This window comes from Brienomyrus brachyistius, chromosome 6, assembly GCF_023856365.1.
Source record: "Brienomyrus brachyistius isolate T26 chromosome 6, BBRACH_0.4, whole genome shotgun sequence".
Taxonomy (NCBI): Eukaryota; Metazoa; Chordata; class Actinopteri; order Osteoglossiformes; family Mormyridae; genus Brienomyrus; species Brienomyrus brachyistius.
The window spans coordinates 26,633,890-26,650,000 of record NC_064538.1 but is presented as its reverse complement, the minus strand read 5'-3'; the positions used below and the strand labels follow the sequence as shown (position 1 = coordinate 26,650,000).

Below are 16,111 nucleotides of genomic sequence, written 5' to 3'. Positions count from 1 at the left end.
ACCGAGAGTGCATTGTGCTGATTTAAGAGGCAAACTATCATGTAATGTCTCTAATACCGCAGGAAGTGCTTATACAGGTATTAGATGCAACCTCCATTATAAACTACTTGACTTGTTCTTGCCAGATTAAGGATAAACATTGATTTACTGCAATTTTTTTATATGTGCACTTCTCTACTTTTTATACTACACTGGAATTCCACTTCTGCTCCAGTGTGGTTGCAGGTTCTCACTTTCTTGTGTGATAGTCATATTGAAAGAGTTGTTTGGACTTTTTGCAATATTTGTTTCAATTTACTTTTATAGAATGCAGGTCTCAACTTAGAACTTAGCAACAAAATTACAAATCGATTTGAAGCAGATAAATTAAGACTAATATCAAAGGCGGCAACAGCAGTAATTGTACAATGTTGATAAAAAAACGACAGCAGTGACCAAAATGTAGGATTAGAGTTTTCAGTTTCCTGTTATGGATAGCATAGTTTTAATTTATGAAATGAATTGAATCTCTCATTTTTAAAAATTGGTCATAATTTGGTTTTTTGGGAACTAAAGACCCATTATCTTTCATGACAAATGACCCAACAGGTCTGGGTGTTATTCTCTATCAGCAGCTGTACAGGTAAGAATCATTAAACCATCTGCATATTCTATTTGTCGTTGGTTTGGATTTGAAAGGGCAAGGTGTCCTCAAAGGAAGACTGGATGCTGTCCTCAGTTGGAGGTCACATTGATCATTGGAGACAGATTGAGGTCAAGCGGTCATTCCACTCCTGGGTAAAGGCAGAAATGACAGCAAGCATCTGGGAATTCAGGCTACCAAGGGATACCAAATTAGCAGGCGTCAACTACTGCCACCTTGTGGATTTCAATTATTCCGTACCTGACAACAATATTCATTATGCTGTGGCAGTTCACCACATAATTTAGAAATTGAAATATGTGTTTTTGGATGATGGCAAATACAGAACCATGGTATTGTATGTGTATGTGTAGCAGTAGGTACTGGGCTTAGTTGTATGTTACGCTTCATTGAGCCAAGAGTTAGAGACGTTACTCTCACCTTATGGAGGTGTGGCTCTTAAAAGAGACCACAGTCCTTGAGGTTTTCCTTGATGATGATGTCAGTGACGGCATCAAACACAAACTTGACGTTCTCTGTGTCTGTGGCGCAGGTCATGTGGGAGTAGATCTCTTTGACATCTCGTCTCATGTTGAGGTCCAGAAACTGCAATTTGATGTAGTTGCCTGCATCCTCATAGGTGTTGGGACCTCATGGCAATTAAAGTATTGTTAGATAGATATGAAGTCAGGGTATTCAAAACCTCCTGTCTAGGCATGATAAATTCTGCATGAATGGACTCAGCATGATTTATGAGAAACTAAGGTGCTGCCTGCTGAGCCACTATATAGGTATAAAGTGTATATGTGTATATTCTTACTTAAAGAGAAGTATTTCAGATTTTAGCTTAAAGTTGTATTGATTGTAATTCAGCTATGGTGTGAGCACAGTTCATGCAAGGTAACATGGGGTTTCAAAGTCGAATAATATTAACTATTCACTGTCATTAAATATAGTGTTTTGTGAAATAGTGGATTTTTTTGCAATACCGCCGTGCTGGCAGACAACATATAACGTACCTCACCCTCTACACTGCATACATGCAAACAAACGCAGATGCCTCACCATCATACTCAGGGAAGCACATGCTGAGATGGGCCTTCTTGATCTTCTCGATGAAGACATCCTTCTTGTTAAGGAAGAGTACAATGGAGGTGGTGGCGAAGTAACGGTGATTGCAGATGCTGTTGAACAGATGCAGACTCTCATGCATTCGGTTCTGGGTAGGAGATGGAAAACGGAGGAGAATGCACACTGAAGTTAAAAATAGCTACAGATAATCAATACAATCAAAATCCAACCAACTCCAAAAAAAAGTAGATGTACATATCACACTTATTATTTTTTTAAGTTTTCTAGTTGTGTTTGTCTTAATAAAATTAACTCTCTTCAGCTTAATCGATTCAAGATCGGTCATAATCAATTCTGCAGAGAAGTGCATGCAGAACCCCGCCTAGGTCACATGTGTGTCGAGTTTGCATGTTCTCCCCATGTCGTCGTGGGGTTTCCTCCGGGTACTCCGGTTTCCCCCCACAGTCCAAAGACAGGCTGAGGCTAATTGGAGTTACTAAATTGCCCATAGGTTTGCATATGTGAGTGAATGGTATGTGAGTTTGCCCTGTGATGGGCTGGCCCCCCGTCCTGGGTTGTTCCCCATCTCATCCCTCCCAGTTCAGCAAAAATGGAGACTGTCTGTGGCCCCCCAAGGACCAGATTAGGAAACACTGCTCTGCATATTTTGCCACACTAGAGGTTATTGGGTACTAATTTCTTACCACTTCCTCATCTTCCACCAACACCATGTCATAGGCGCTCAGGGCAGCAATAAAGATGATGCATGTGACACCTTCGAAGCAGTGGATCCACTTTTTTCTCTCAGAGCGCTGACCTCCGACATCAAACATCCTAAAAATGGAAGTCCGGATGTAGAAGTCGGGGATTACAGGTGTGTTTATGTGCATCCATTTTCTGTGCTCTCTTCCAGTTGATTTTTGTTATTCTTGAATGTGTTTTGTGAAACAAATGGTACTAATTCTGAAAAAGCACTTTTCACAAATTAGACTCAATTAATTTTATACCCTTTTAATATCCACAGTGCATAGATAAGAACCATTGACCACTCATGTGCCCCCTGTGAATTAGTAAAAAAATTGAAGACAGACGCCATGTTTATGTAAGCCTATATGATATGGTTTCTCCTATCTGGCCTTGACAGTTAGCATAGTATATCCTGTCATATGAACCCTACCTGAAGTTGAGATCCTTGAAGGAGAATTGGGTTTCGATTATACCAGTGGTCTTAACTCTTGATCGCAGCACATCCTGTTCAGTAGGTACATACCCAGGCTTTACCAGTCTCTCCAAGTCATTGAGGTAGCTTAGAATTACAGAAAAAGTCAGGGAGGTGATGTCAAAATAACCATTATCTTGTAATTCATAAGGATTCAGGATCAACAGTAACAACTGATAGGGATTCAGGATCAACAGTGAGAACTGATAGGATTGTAAAGAACTCCATTATATTGGTTGAAAACACGGTATTCAAAACCTTATGTCTAGGCATAAAAATGATGTAATTAATTGATCAATTAATGTTAAGTTATTAATGCTACTTAATCAACAGAGCAAGATTCTCATAAAAAGAATAAGGTGCTCTTTGTGGATTAATACGTATTGGCTTGCATTTGTGTAAAGATGAAACCTGTTATAGCACAATTTCCCACTTTGTCCATTTTAGGAAGCTTCACTGGATGTGAAAAAGTGATTTTAGGTTTTTATGATTGTGTTCTCGACCTTTCTGAGGCAAGGCTGCTCAATCCTACTGGTGACATGAAGTCACCAACATTCAATACTCCCTTCTGAGGGAGTGCTGATTTAACCCGTTGATTTCACTTGTGCATGAAAGGGAAGTCGACTTGCCCACGCACCCTCTGTGGTGCTAGCAGACAACAGCTATGCAGTGTAGTGTGCCCCATATAGGCAAACACCAGCCCTCCTGTTTAGAGGACCATCTTAAATGCCCTCCCCCCCCCATGCCAAACTAAACACTGCCTCACAATAAACACAGAGATAACCAGAGATAGTCAAAGGAAGAACTTTGACTTACTATCCAGCAGAGTCGTTCAGCTGATACTCCGAAGCTCTTTCGAAGCAGGCCTGTATACCAGAGTCTTTCCAGAGACGTATGATGATCTCCGACAGCTCCTTAGGCATGGTACCTTCCTCGATGGTGTCTGCTAGATGCATCAACTTCCTGGCATCATCCTGAGAGCAGAAAGACACTCCTGAAGATGTAACTGGCACATACAGGTAATCATTAAATACTAGTCCTTAGTGCATATTTATATGCGCTACCTCAGAACAATGTAACTAACTGGTCTGATAACTAAGACATTTCAGTTGAACTCATTCTCCATAATATAGGTAATGCTGTCAGATCTGTATTTCAGCTTACAGTATGTGTTACAGCAGTAGAGCCTCTGGTTTTATGGTTTATGGTGCTTGCTTGTATGATGGGCTTTCTTGTCACCCCTTTACCTGTTGGGCAGTGTCCCCATAGCCGATGTTGAGAGTGCTCATCGCCTTCACAATGGCCATGATGGACTGCAAAGTGTTGCTGTAGATGATGACAATGAACTCCAAGCACTCTTCCAGTGAATAACCATCCTGGTGGATAATTCTGTGTGGGTACAATTACATTCATGGTGGGTGAAACATGGCAAAGAATTTCTATTGCTGCTGGAGTCATTCCATACCAACTACATGAATTTCTGTGATACTCACTTCATTTGTTTGACAATTGTGCTTTTACCAGATTCACCAGCCCCTAGAATAATTGAAAAAATTTAAGTATTATTAATAATATAAATTTATGCAAATATATATAATAATCCAGGCTAAATCTAAGCATTTTATTTAATTGCCACTAGGGGACACTATTGCTCTCTCACTGCTTTGTTTCTGCATGTTTTGTGTAGTTCAGTTTTTAACCGATGAATTATATTGTTATTAGTAATATATCATAATCCCCAATGCATGCCATTCAAGGTGAATTTAAATATAAGGTTATTGTTTTAGTTTTTAAATCAGACAAGCCTTTTTTTGCAGGGAGTAAAGGCATGACTTCAACCTAAAATCTGAGACATTAGCAGCTTCATGGGTGGTGGCAATGTGAAGCTCAGTACAGGATTTTTGTCTTTATAAATCTATGTACCTTTATATTTACATTAGAATAAGTAACAATCTGGATGTAGTGTAGTGTAGCCTCCTGTAAGGTATGCTAAGGTATGTCATTTTAATCTTGTAAAAGATAAACACGTTATAGCTGATGTCAGGGGATGGGCAAGTAGTGGGGGGGAGGGGGGGGGGGTAATTTAATGCTCTCTGTCCCTGACCCAAATCTCCAAATCTCTGAGAAAAGTGAATCACCCTCTGACTGGTCAAAGACAGCTTTCCCTTATTAAGGGAAGGTGTGCATGTTTTGATAGCCCAGAAGGACCGGTAGGTATATGCAATTCTAGGTTAAAAAATAAGAATAGTTTTGATCCAGCATAGCAATATGCTAGAATTAGAATTTTTTTTATTATTGACAGGTATCATGTTTCAGGAATTGATAAGCAGTTTCTCACATAACATTTTATATTACCTTAATTTCTTGTATTAATTAGATAGAAATAAAAAAGAAAGGGTTTGACCATGAAGAGGTTTCTTCCGTTTGCTCTGCATCAGCAAAGTGCATCTTAGTTAATAGGTCATGGCTGTCTCTCCTCATTAATTCTTCAGTGTGTGATGAGTTGGTGCTGATTATGAGATTATTTTACAAGCTTTTCTTTTGAGGCAGGCTTGTTTGCTAAATCTTGTTTCGATTTGCTTGTTTGACAAATTAGCAAAGCATTAGATTTCATAAAAGGTAAAATTCTTTATGTCCAGCAGTTCTTACAGAGCTCAGGATAAATTTAAGGACAGATTGAGCTTGTAAGATGATTGTTTATTCTCACCTGATTTAATCAACCAAGACCCTTTGAGGTATTATTACATGGAACAGTGGGACACAGAGATTGTCTGGTGGGTTGTGTCTGGAAAACCTCTGTATTGCAAAATTTGTAGTTTGAGGGTTAGCAAAATGGGGAATTCTGTAGCAATAAAATGAAAATGTTGTCTTGGCTCCTGATCTGAAAATACACAGATTCTTTTTGTGACTAATGACTTTTGGACTATGTAGGTTTTCCATTCAATAAGAAAACATTGTATGGCAAAAATATGCAATATATCAAAACAAAAAAGTTCACAAGTGCAAGTTGTTTCCTCATAAGTAGCAACCTACTGATCAGGCCTGCTAGAGTGGTAGGGGCACCAGATATCTTAGCTCACGTAGATATTCCATATACTGCTGTAAATCCATGACAGGAAATTACAACAAAACTTCCAGCAGCCATCAAATTGGCAGTTCTTTTAATAAGGTGCATTTGATTAGTTTTTGAGACTTTGAATACTTTGGCTGAAGAGAAACCTCTATTCACTATTTTTTGGCTGGCATTGTCCTTCATTTACTCTTTCATTTACTAATGTCCTGGATTTACTCTAGCGCCAGTGTTTCTCAAGACAATATCAAGACAATCTTAAAGACAATGTATTTTCTCTTTGTCAAACAGGAGGGACAGATGTCCTGTGGGCCATATTATAAGCCCTATAATACACTATAAACCCTTTCTTTGCTGTGTAAAACCCTGCGGTCTTTTTGGTCATAGCAGACTTTACCCAGCAGAAGCAGCTTCACAGTCCTGGCATCCTTGTCCGCATCCTCCTTCAGCTTCTTCTCCAGTTCCCTGGAGTGCTTCTCCTCTGCACTCGCTCCAGCTCCCATGTTGCCTTTCTGGATATGGTCACTTTCCTCACAGGTAGATTACCAAGTCCTGAAGGTCTTCTTTGCTGTCTGCAGGCCTTCAGCGGTGTCAGTGATGCAGCCCTGACATCCACTGCTTCCCATTGGCCGGCGAGTCTTTCACATTGTAGAGTGATGTTGGGGATCCTTGTGACCACCTGACTTCAATCAGCCAATGATAAGGGAGGACAGGGGTAGTGGTTGGACACAAGGAGGCTGAGGTATGAGTGATGGGGAGGGTGGTGGCACTGGTGAATAACACAAGATTTAAAGAGACTTTGCTGTGCTCAGCGGAAGGTGCACAGTGAAGAGATGGTAATTCAGCTCAAGTGCTTATCTCCACCATAGTCCTCATGCATCTGTACTGTGCACTGCACATAAAGAACCAACTTGCCACAGGGTATGGAATATCCATAAATTGGACAATTCTATAAATTAGTGCAAATTTGCTTATGAACTTTAGTCAGATTTAATGTCATACAGCATCACACACTTTCAAATCAAATGTGCTTTTAGGAGGTATATTAGAGCTGTTTTTTAACAGATGTTAAGTCTTTGTAGAAAGAATGCCATAAGACTGAAAAAAAGCCAAAGATGGTTCTCTTGAATAACCTCCATGAAATGCAAAAAACATCTCGTTATATAATGATATTATGCTAATGCTGTTGTGTTCTGTGTGAGGCTCGAAAGCAGTACCCCCAGGGCTTCCTTCAGGTGCAGTATCACTTTTACTGAAACTTCTAATAGATGAGCTTCGAATTCACAGGTAGCCATGACTTCAGTTTATTTATTTATTTTTTTATTTTGTCCCAATATCTTCACTGAAGACTTTTATCCATCTTTGAAGCATGAGCTCAGCTTTTGTGAGGTAGTTAAAGAGCTTTATACTTTCGTCTGATAGATCGTGCTGACCTCAATCTGCGGATGGACAAGGGAGATAAATCTGGCATGTGTCCTCTAAAACAGCAAGGATGAAACTGAGGGAAAGATAGACGCGATTGGCAAAAAGTAGATAATAAGCATTATAAAAGGGAGCTTACACTTTATACTGGTATGCTCATAAATGTTCTTTATTGAAAGGTAGTTATCCTAGAGAGGTCTTGTACAGACTAGAAATTAAATGTGCCAGTTGTTAACATTGATTTACAAATATGTGTCTGGCCCTTGTACTGCAGCCAGACAATCATTTTTGGAAGAGTTGCTGATTGATGTCTAAAAGAATGAAACTATTGTCATAAACATACATTGTGTACATGTGGAAATTGTATTTAAATATGGCATTAGGAAGAACAAATGCTTTACATATTGCATAACATACAATGCACCTAATGGGCTGTTTTGAAAGGGTCTATTTTACTTATTTATTTTTTTATTTTAAATCTGTTCAACTGTATTGTATTGTGAAACACTGAACTGATAATTTTTTTAGCTCCGGAGTAACTCTGAGATGTGACCTGACTGCATAAGGGGTGGTTGCTGTCATCCGCTGCTTGTCATGTTTATTCTCTGCAGGGCCGGACTTACGTACAGGCTAATCTGGGCTATAGCCTGGGGCCCTTAGTCGTGGAGGGGGGGGCAGCTTTTTTTCTAGTTGTTGCAGCAGCATTTTATGCTGTGGGTAGAGTTGGCCCCCATCCAATATATTATAGGATTGTCCTTCAATGAAAAATAAAATGTGTTCCTTTTTGAACCATTTTGTACACATTTTGTACCCACTTCTTCTCCACTTGAGTAATATCATCAACGTGGGCCCCGGGGTGCGGGGTTCTTATTTATTCAGACTGAAAGTAGCCCCAGCAATAGTTTTAGTCCAGAATCCCTGCTGAGAAACGTGCAGCTGTGGAAAAACTGAGACCATAGCAACGTTTTTTGTGTCACCCATTTCTCAAATTATGCACAAACACACACACGACTCAGATGTAATATTGCAAACTGCAGCCTGGTTCTTCTCTGTTTCTCATTCATGAAGGGCTTTATGGGACTAAAGTCCTGCTTCAGCCTGATACAAACTGTCCTAGCAGTGCACTTCTCACCTGCACTTGATGTTTCATAGTCCTTTTGAAGGTCACTTGATATCATCAGAAACTGTCATCAGTTCATCAGAAACTGTCGGATAAGTTAACGGTCATCTCTGGCATTAGAAAGTCGCTTTTGCCCTTTGGCTGGTTTCTGGTTGTTCCCAGTGTCTCCTGCATCACCTTGTTCTTGTGTACTGCTGTCTTAGAAACTTTGGAACTTGGAAGCAACCTGCTGCCCAGTGTAGCCTTCTGCCAGCAGAACCACGATTAAACCAGAATTAAACAAATGGAGATTTGTTTAAAAATATAGAGCGGTCTCTTAATTTTTTTCCAGAATTGGATAACTTGCCAGTAGAAAATGGAATGACACTGTAACAATCATGATGTCAACTGTGCCAAGAGTCATTGGCACAGGGTCGCAGTGGTTCAATGGACAGCACTGCACCTTCACACTACCCAGGTTGGGGGTTTGAATCCTGCCAGTGTTCTGTGTGACTGAGGAGTTTGCATGTCCTTTCTATCCAGGTTGCTTTTGCGGGTCAATGACGTGTGGTCAGGTTAATTAGCCATTGTGTGTATTTCCTATGATTAACAAGCATGCCTTCCAGGATTCAGCCTTGCTTGTGCCCTGTGCTTCCTCAAATAGGCTCCAGGTCCCCTGTGACTCTCACTAGGATAGCAGCACTAGTGTACGGAATTGCACCATCATGCGACGCGAGCCCATTTTTTATGAATGAATGAGACCGCTCATAGTTTCCGCAATCTCATAAACTGTCTCACTTAAAACACTTTTGAAGCAGGAGGAGAACGTTCAGTTCTTATAAATATAGAGCTTTCATTTATTAGTTAGCAACATCAACAATGAAAAGGGGAAAAGAAAGTCATAGACATCATTACAACACCTGTGAATTGAGTTTGTAGCATTTACACCCTCTTTCTTAAGAAATCAACACCACCTACCAAAAAAAGCTAAAGGCATGTTGTAAAAATACGAAGAAATTGTACATCTTTTCTTTGTAGCCCTCTGTTTTATCCCATGATGTAAAACAGGGGAAATTAAAGATACCAAACACTGAAAAACAGACTTGGGCCCATTGTAGCCACGGCATAGAATATGACTTTCTCACATTGTACCAGTCTCTAGGGCCAAGTATTGACATTATTCACATAAAATAACAAACATTCAATATCTGTTATTTAAGGAACATCAAAGAAAAAAAAACTAAAAAACCCGGCAATATAGCTTTTTGTTTCACTTGTATATACAGTACAGGTACATTTCATGCACACAATGAAAAGCCAGCTTCCCAACATTTTGGTATGTGTCACACTCAGGTTAGACGTTCTGGATGTGTATATACATTGAGGTTCTACATGTGGAACCAAAGTGTCTATGAAAATTTGAACTGCTTCCTTTCAGAACAGTATGACACACATCAGCGATGTTGCCAAGTCGATCGGTGCCATCTCTCATTAATCCAGCCCAATTGTGCTTTTTTATACTATTCACCTTTTTGTGCGACTGGACATGCAATGTTGAAAGTCAACCACGGATTTCCCGAGCCTTTACACTGGAAGGGGATTTACCCTATGAACAGACTGCCACTGCATCTTGACCACATTGCACAGGCCAACATTCAGATTTCACCAGATTGGACGTGCGAGAAGAATATTGCACAGGCTTCTATAAAGTACGGACTGCTTTATCTCTGTTAATTTAACTCATATCGACATGTTTAAGACAGACCTTAAGCACCAAATGTTCATGGATCTAGCAGACCAGGTGCTGGGGTCCTGCTATCAGCTAATGGGACAAATGGACACTTTAAAAATATTACCCTGTACAAGTATGGGCAGAAGTCCACTGGCATTTGATGTTAACGTGATGTCACATTTTTACTATGCTGCTTTATGCTTCTGCAGACATATCCCTATGTTGAAATTCTTAAAGACATTCTCTACTCCCTTGCTCTTATACCCAAAACCAGACGACGTAATACCTTTGTGCTGCTTTTCCTTGTCACAAAGGAAGCTCTCCTGTTTAATGGGCTGTTTCTTAATGTATTATTCTATGTAGATGCCACAGATGTGCGAGTCAGTTTTTAAAGACACATCAGAAATATCATGCAATTTCACAGCATTGGTAGTTTCGTTGCCATATTCAGCAGCTGATCTGATTAAAAAAAATTATGCTCTCACAGGTACAATATTGAGAAGTAATATACACACACAACAGAAACGAAACCATTGCTATTTGTTTGGAAGCAGTTGGGCTCACAAATATGAAGGTAACAACTGTGGACACTAAGGCAGATAAAAACCAGTTCAGAAAAATAGACAAAATAGTCAAACCAAACTTATATGTCAGGTTATATTACGATACACTTTTGGTTCAGTTTGGTTAATTTAAGTTACTGTGCTTAGGCAATGCAGAGATGCCGACATCACTGCTGTCTGAAGTGTCCACAGGTGTTTGGACTAAATGATGAAACATCAAGTTTCGCTTCAGTCCCTCAGGTCCTGCGTCCCAAAATCCCAGATTTTCTGAGCTCCTCCCTCGCGATGCAAAATATTATTGCAAATTGAACCTGGGCTCGGGCAAAGTGTCAGTTACGGAAACTCCCGGAAACATGCAAACACGAGCTAAACCCAAATCTTATACAGCCTCAGTCTGACTCACTCCTGTTTCTTTTAATAGAAACCCATTTGAATTATTATTCAAAAATTGTCAATAATTATTTTCAGTTATTTTTCGGAAAATCTTTTAAAGTGGGTTGCAGCTCTTTTATATTTCAGGATAACAATAGTAACATCATCATCATTATTATTATTATTGTTATAATTATTATTATTAGAGTTTTCCTGAAACAGTACCTATACAAAAAGAGCCTTTTTGTACTTTTTCTACTTTATAACAAATAAATCCACAAAGTCATACTATGTACAACCTATAATAAATACTGTGTAACATTTTTTTTTCACTGTTGACATGAACTTCTGCTTGCTTGATTCAGGTTGCTTCAGGTTGGTTTCTTTTCCTTTTGAACGCTGGAGTTTCCTCATCTGTACAAGTCTTTGTCATGGACCGTTTTTGACATTTTCATGTCTCATGGACCCACGGGTGTCCCCCGTGATTTCGGCGGTTGCGTGACTTCTTCTGCTCCTTCAGCTCCTTCAGGTCCTTTGCTTTGATGCTACTCATCATGGGGTCCATGAAGCCTACATTACCCAGCTGCCAGTAGTCCAAGCAGTACTGATTGATGAGGCCCATCTCGGGCTGGCTGAGGATGGTCAGGAGGTCCTTGTACTGGCCCGCACTGGGTGTCCACGGGCTGGAGGGAAGTGGAGGCACTACAGCCGTCTGCCAACCATTCTCCATCAGGATGTTGTTAACGGCCCGGTTGGACAGAACCACCAGCTGCAGCCTAAGCAGCATGTGTTTGAAGTTCTTCTCAGTGGAAGTACACTGGTAAAGTCCGGCATCAGAAGGCTGCAGAGATCGCAGCAGCAGGCCCTGATCAGTTTTCAGCACCCGTCCATCTGATCGCATCTGGGCAAGTGAAAGGAGTCAAAGAAAGGGAAAGTGTGCTCTTTAGGTCACTGGGCATCATTAGTAATGGTCAAGGCAGAAGAAAATATTTTCTTGCTCTGTGCTTCTCAAAATGGTAACAAAGGAATTCAAATGCATGCAAAATGTTAATCATTCATATATTATTTAGTAAGGGGTGGCATGGTGGTTAGCACTGTTGCCTCACACCTCTGGGACCTGGGTTCGAGTCTCCGCCTGGGTCACATGTGTGTGGAGTTTGCATGTTCTCCCCATGTTGTCGTGGGGTTTCCTCCGGGTACTCCAGTTTCCCCCCACAGTCCAAAAACATGCTGAGGCTAATTGGACTTCTTAAATTGCCCGTAGGTGTGCATGTGTGAGTGAATGGTGTGTGAGTGTGCCCTGCAATGGGCTGGCCCCCCATCCTGGGTTGTTCCCTGCCTCGTGCCCATTGCCTCTGGGATAGGCTCCGGACCCCCCGCGACCCAGTAGGATAAGCGGTTTGGAAAGTGGATGGATGGATATTATTTAGTAGTTGAAGTACTGTACACTATATGTGTTTTAGTTTATTATTTTAACGGAAGATATTTGGGCTTATCTGCAGCCCTCTTAGTTTTTACATTTTGTTTTCATCTTCCTAACCGTTAGTGAGACAACTTATGCCAAATGAGGTGTTGCTGAATTCTAGGCAGCATCATACTTAAAACAATCTTCGTGTTTGGTTACATTTGCCAGGCTAGAAAGGCTGCCCCTAGTGGGGGATTACAGCACTAGCGCTCCAAAGACATCCAGCTAAGCAGGTGATGAGTTACATAAGCCAGTGGACCACAGGGCACGCAGGACGATTTTATTCCCCCTGACGTTATTGGCTAAACCAGCTACACCTCATCTGCCAAGGTTCTTCCCCAGAACTCAGCCTTCCAGTGGCCTCGAGAACAAGTTTCCTACATGCCACACCTATTTCAGCTTCCAACCCTATCCATCCGCATCCCCTCCCACAGCCCCCCACCTAAGCGATACAATATAATATGATGACAAATTCTGGCTACAGTTGCTGTCATGTTCTCCCATTTTCCATTCTTCAGTAGAACATGCCAATTTAATGACAGAACTCAGGGCTGGACCAGTCAATAGCAGACTGGCTAAATGATTAGATGTTCAATGCTCAGAGCAACTGCTGCCGTAAGGAGCTGGACAGATACCACTGGAAAGCATCTATCAGACATATATCATTGGAAAACAAAATGGAACAAAGATGTATGAGTTCATATCTGCATGAACAGAATGGGCCACGTTTCCACTCCTTTTCCTACCAGAATGTACATGCTTAACGCAGAACAGCATTTCATGCAAAGCAATACAATTTGTGCTGTAGATCTTCCACGGAGGCATTTGTGTGTCCCAGCTCGGCCAACGCCCTGCTGGCTCTCTCTCACGATTGCAAAACAATGCAGACCAAAGTGAAGGATCAGCAAACTGTGTTCTCATTGCACTGTGTGAATTATAGTGTAAACTGTATATACATCCATTTGGCAGGCTGGTGTAATGGAGCCTGACATAAAGTTACCATGTAGGGTAAACCAAAGGCCAGGCAGCAGAAATGTGATATGTGTGACAGGCTGAAGGTTTTCCCACCTCTTTCTTCCTGTCACTGCTGTCCTTCTGCAAGTGCCACTTGATGGACACATGGGGAGACCTGGCCTGGCATTCCAGGAATGCACTGCTCCCCTCGACGCCATACTGCACCGTCTCCATTGTGTTCTTATTGGCTGGAGCAGACCATAGAAACCATGATGTCACCATCACAGAGGATCCCGGCGTGCATATATCTTATAGCAAGTTTTAGTCTCTCAGAGCTGCAATGAACTACCCTCCTCCCCCCCAGCACATGTTTGTGTATTTTCCCATTGTGTGGAGATTCATTTCTATTGGAAAAATTCTAATTCCAACAAATGACATGACATTAACTGCATCAGCAATGTTAATGGATAAATACTGGTAAAATGGCTCATGTATTTCTGGTTAGCTGACAATGAGAACATCGACCTATAGATGTCCAGTGGGTGTCCACTGCCTCACTGCAAGCTGCACACTGGGCTCACCATTTGAGTTATAGCCTCTGCACTGCCGAATCGGGTTTCCATACTTCACATCCTGTCTTCGGCTTCGCCTGAATGAGTTGGATAAACAATATGCAAATTAATCAATTTGTCATGTCATATTCTATTGCAACGCCACACAAGTTATTTTCTTAGTCAGTGTTATTACCCAGATTAACTTATCTGGTTCAAGAGTTGAGCTTTATTCCTGCTTCTGGGATCTGAGCCACTAAAATCTCGGTTACGGTTAGAGAGCTTGAATCAGCATATCACCTGCTGTCCCCCACAGGAGCAGTGAGAGCCAGAAGACCACACAGTTTGACAAGGGCCTAACCTCTTCTGAGATGCAGAGTAGCGTGTGCAGGACTTGCCGTCCCAGGCGCAGTAGGGATCGCGGGCAAGGCAGCAGTCAGCGCATGCCTCTCCATACACATCACAGCGATGAAGGGCCAGGTGAGTCACTCCCGACTCTGAACCCACGTACAGCTGTTGCTGAAGTGGTGCAAGAAAGGAATGGACATGAAACAAAGGTCAGAGAGAGGGGTCTAGCTGGGCGTTAGGAGGAACTGTACATCTGGTCATCAGACAGGGTCCGTTCTGTTGATTTTTCACATCTGATAAAGTCTGCGATAGTTACCACTGTTGGTTTTTTTTTTACATGGATCAAACTAATTAGGCTCTTTTTATATTGTTGGGGGAACAGGCTTCAATAGACCATCAATTTTATTCCAACTAACATTTTAAGGTCACCTTTATTTTCCATGTGTGTGGCTCATTTTAAAATTTCCAGATTATATTGGAAATTGAGATTATATTGCAGAAAATGTCTCCTATGGAAGAACTTACTCTTTTTGAAGAAATTTTCATTGTTGTGATTGGAGTGGGGACCTAGAGAGTCAGGAAAAGAAGTAAATCTTTAAGGGCTGCATTGAAACAAGTATATGCTGAAATACATTTATTGAGTAAATATTACTTATAGTTATTTATTAGATAAGTGACATTCTTATTTCAAGGGGAATCTGCCAGACTGTCACATACATTTATTTTATTTTTATTACAACTGTAGAAGGTCAGGAAGATGACTTTGGCTCACCTTGAACACCTCCACTTCCTCAAGGACTAGCTCCTCAGTTCTCAGGTCATCTCTCGGCAGAACGATCACCTTCTGAACAGTTCCTCGATCTATAAATCACATGGGTACTGTAAGATATCTAATATCTTCCTCATGTGACTCCTGCTCTAGGCTGATTTAGGATATCCAACAAAATATCCTAAAGAATGTCCTGGTCTCTGTCCACTTACACATACCCCGAGGTATATTGCTGGGGTGTGTTATTCTTGGAATAGGGATTGGCTGTCTTTCATGGCAGTTGCTGAAAGAACAAACATATTCTAAAATACTTAATGGTGTGACTCTGTGGCTCATGGGGATTTTACTTACACAAAACATTCTAAGGGCAGAAGGAAAATTGATTGGTTCAGAGAGATCATCTATCAGACGGTAGAGGAGGTGGATCCAAGCAACTAGAGGAGGCAGGACTAACCAATCAGATGTCTTGGTCCCCCCTCCTCTAGTTCCATGGACCCACCTCCTCTACAATTGATTCTCTTTGAACCAGTTGTTTATCCTTCTGCCCTGAGAGCATTTTTGCGAAAGTATAATTCCCATGAGTGACTTTGTGTCAAGGAATCACGTAGTAAACTTAATGTACAATTTGAATGATATAAGTATAAGGTTCTTTCAGTAACCATCAGCTCAGTCAGAGTGAAAAGATTTTCAATTAACCATGCATGTCAAATTTAGAAAGGGTGAAAAATATTCCTCCATTTCAAAAATGTTCAATCTGTAGGCATGCCCTCCTGTTTTGGCTCAGTTCAATAAAACTCCTTAGGGGGACATTGAGGGGCGTTGTCTGATTCCTCACATGCTGTTCTACTGTCACG

General features: G+C 41.0%; 2 protein-coding genes across 3 annotated transcripts in view; both read right to left on the bottom strand.

Annotated features, from left to right (window-relative positions):
- Positions 1-455: 455 nt before the first annotated feature.
- Positions 456-6,485, bottom strand: gnat1 (guanine nucleotide binding protein (G protein), alpha transducing activity polypeptide 1). Its single transcript, XM_049017469.1, has 9 exons — positions 6,380-6,485; positions 4,406-4,448; positions 4,160-4,301; positions 3,729-3,886; positions 2,871-2,999; positions 2,398-2,527; positions 1,688-1,841; positions 1,064-1,272; positions 456-773 (listed from the first exon to the last, which is right to left on the bottom strand). The coding sequence occupies exons 1-8, from the start codon at positions 6,483-6,485 to the stop codon at positions 1,082-1,084; spliced, it is 1,053 nt and encodes a 350-aa protein (XP_048873426.1). The 3' UTR covers positions 456-773; positions 1,064-1,081.
- Positions 6,486-9,336: 2,851 nt separating this feature from the next.
- The window catches only part of LOC125745046 (semaphorin-3F-like), a 69,860-nt gene continuing 63,085 nt past the window's right edge, over positions 9,337-16,111 (bottom strand). For both annotated transcript variants that reach the window (XM_049017464.1, XM_049017465.1), the window contains 6 exons: positions 15,261-15,349; positions 15,014-15,055; positions 14,502-14,659; positions 14,171-14,238; positions 13,704-13,837; positions 9,337-12,071 (listed from right to left, as the gene is read on the bottom strand). In XM_049017464.1, coding sequence (XP_048873421.1) covers positions 11,622-12,071; positions 13,704-13,837; positions 14,171-14,238; positions 14,502-14,659; positions 15,014-15,055; positions 15,261-15,349 — 941 coding nt within the window. In that variant the 3' untranslated portion in view covers positions 9,337-11,621. The remainder of the gene's footprint in view (positions 12,072-13,703; positions 13,838-14,170; positions 14,239-14,501; positions 14,660-15,013; positions 15,056-15,260; positions 15,350-16,111) is intronic.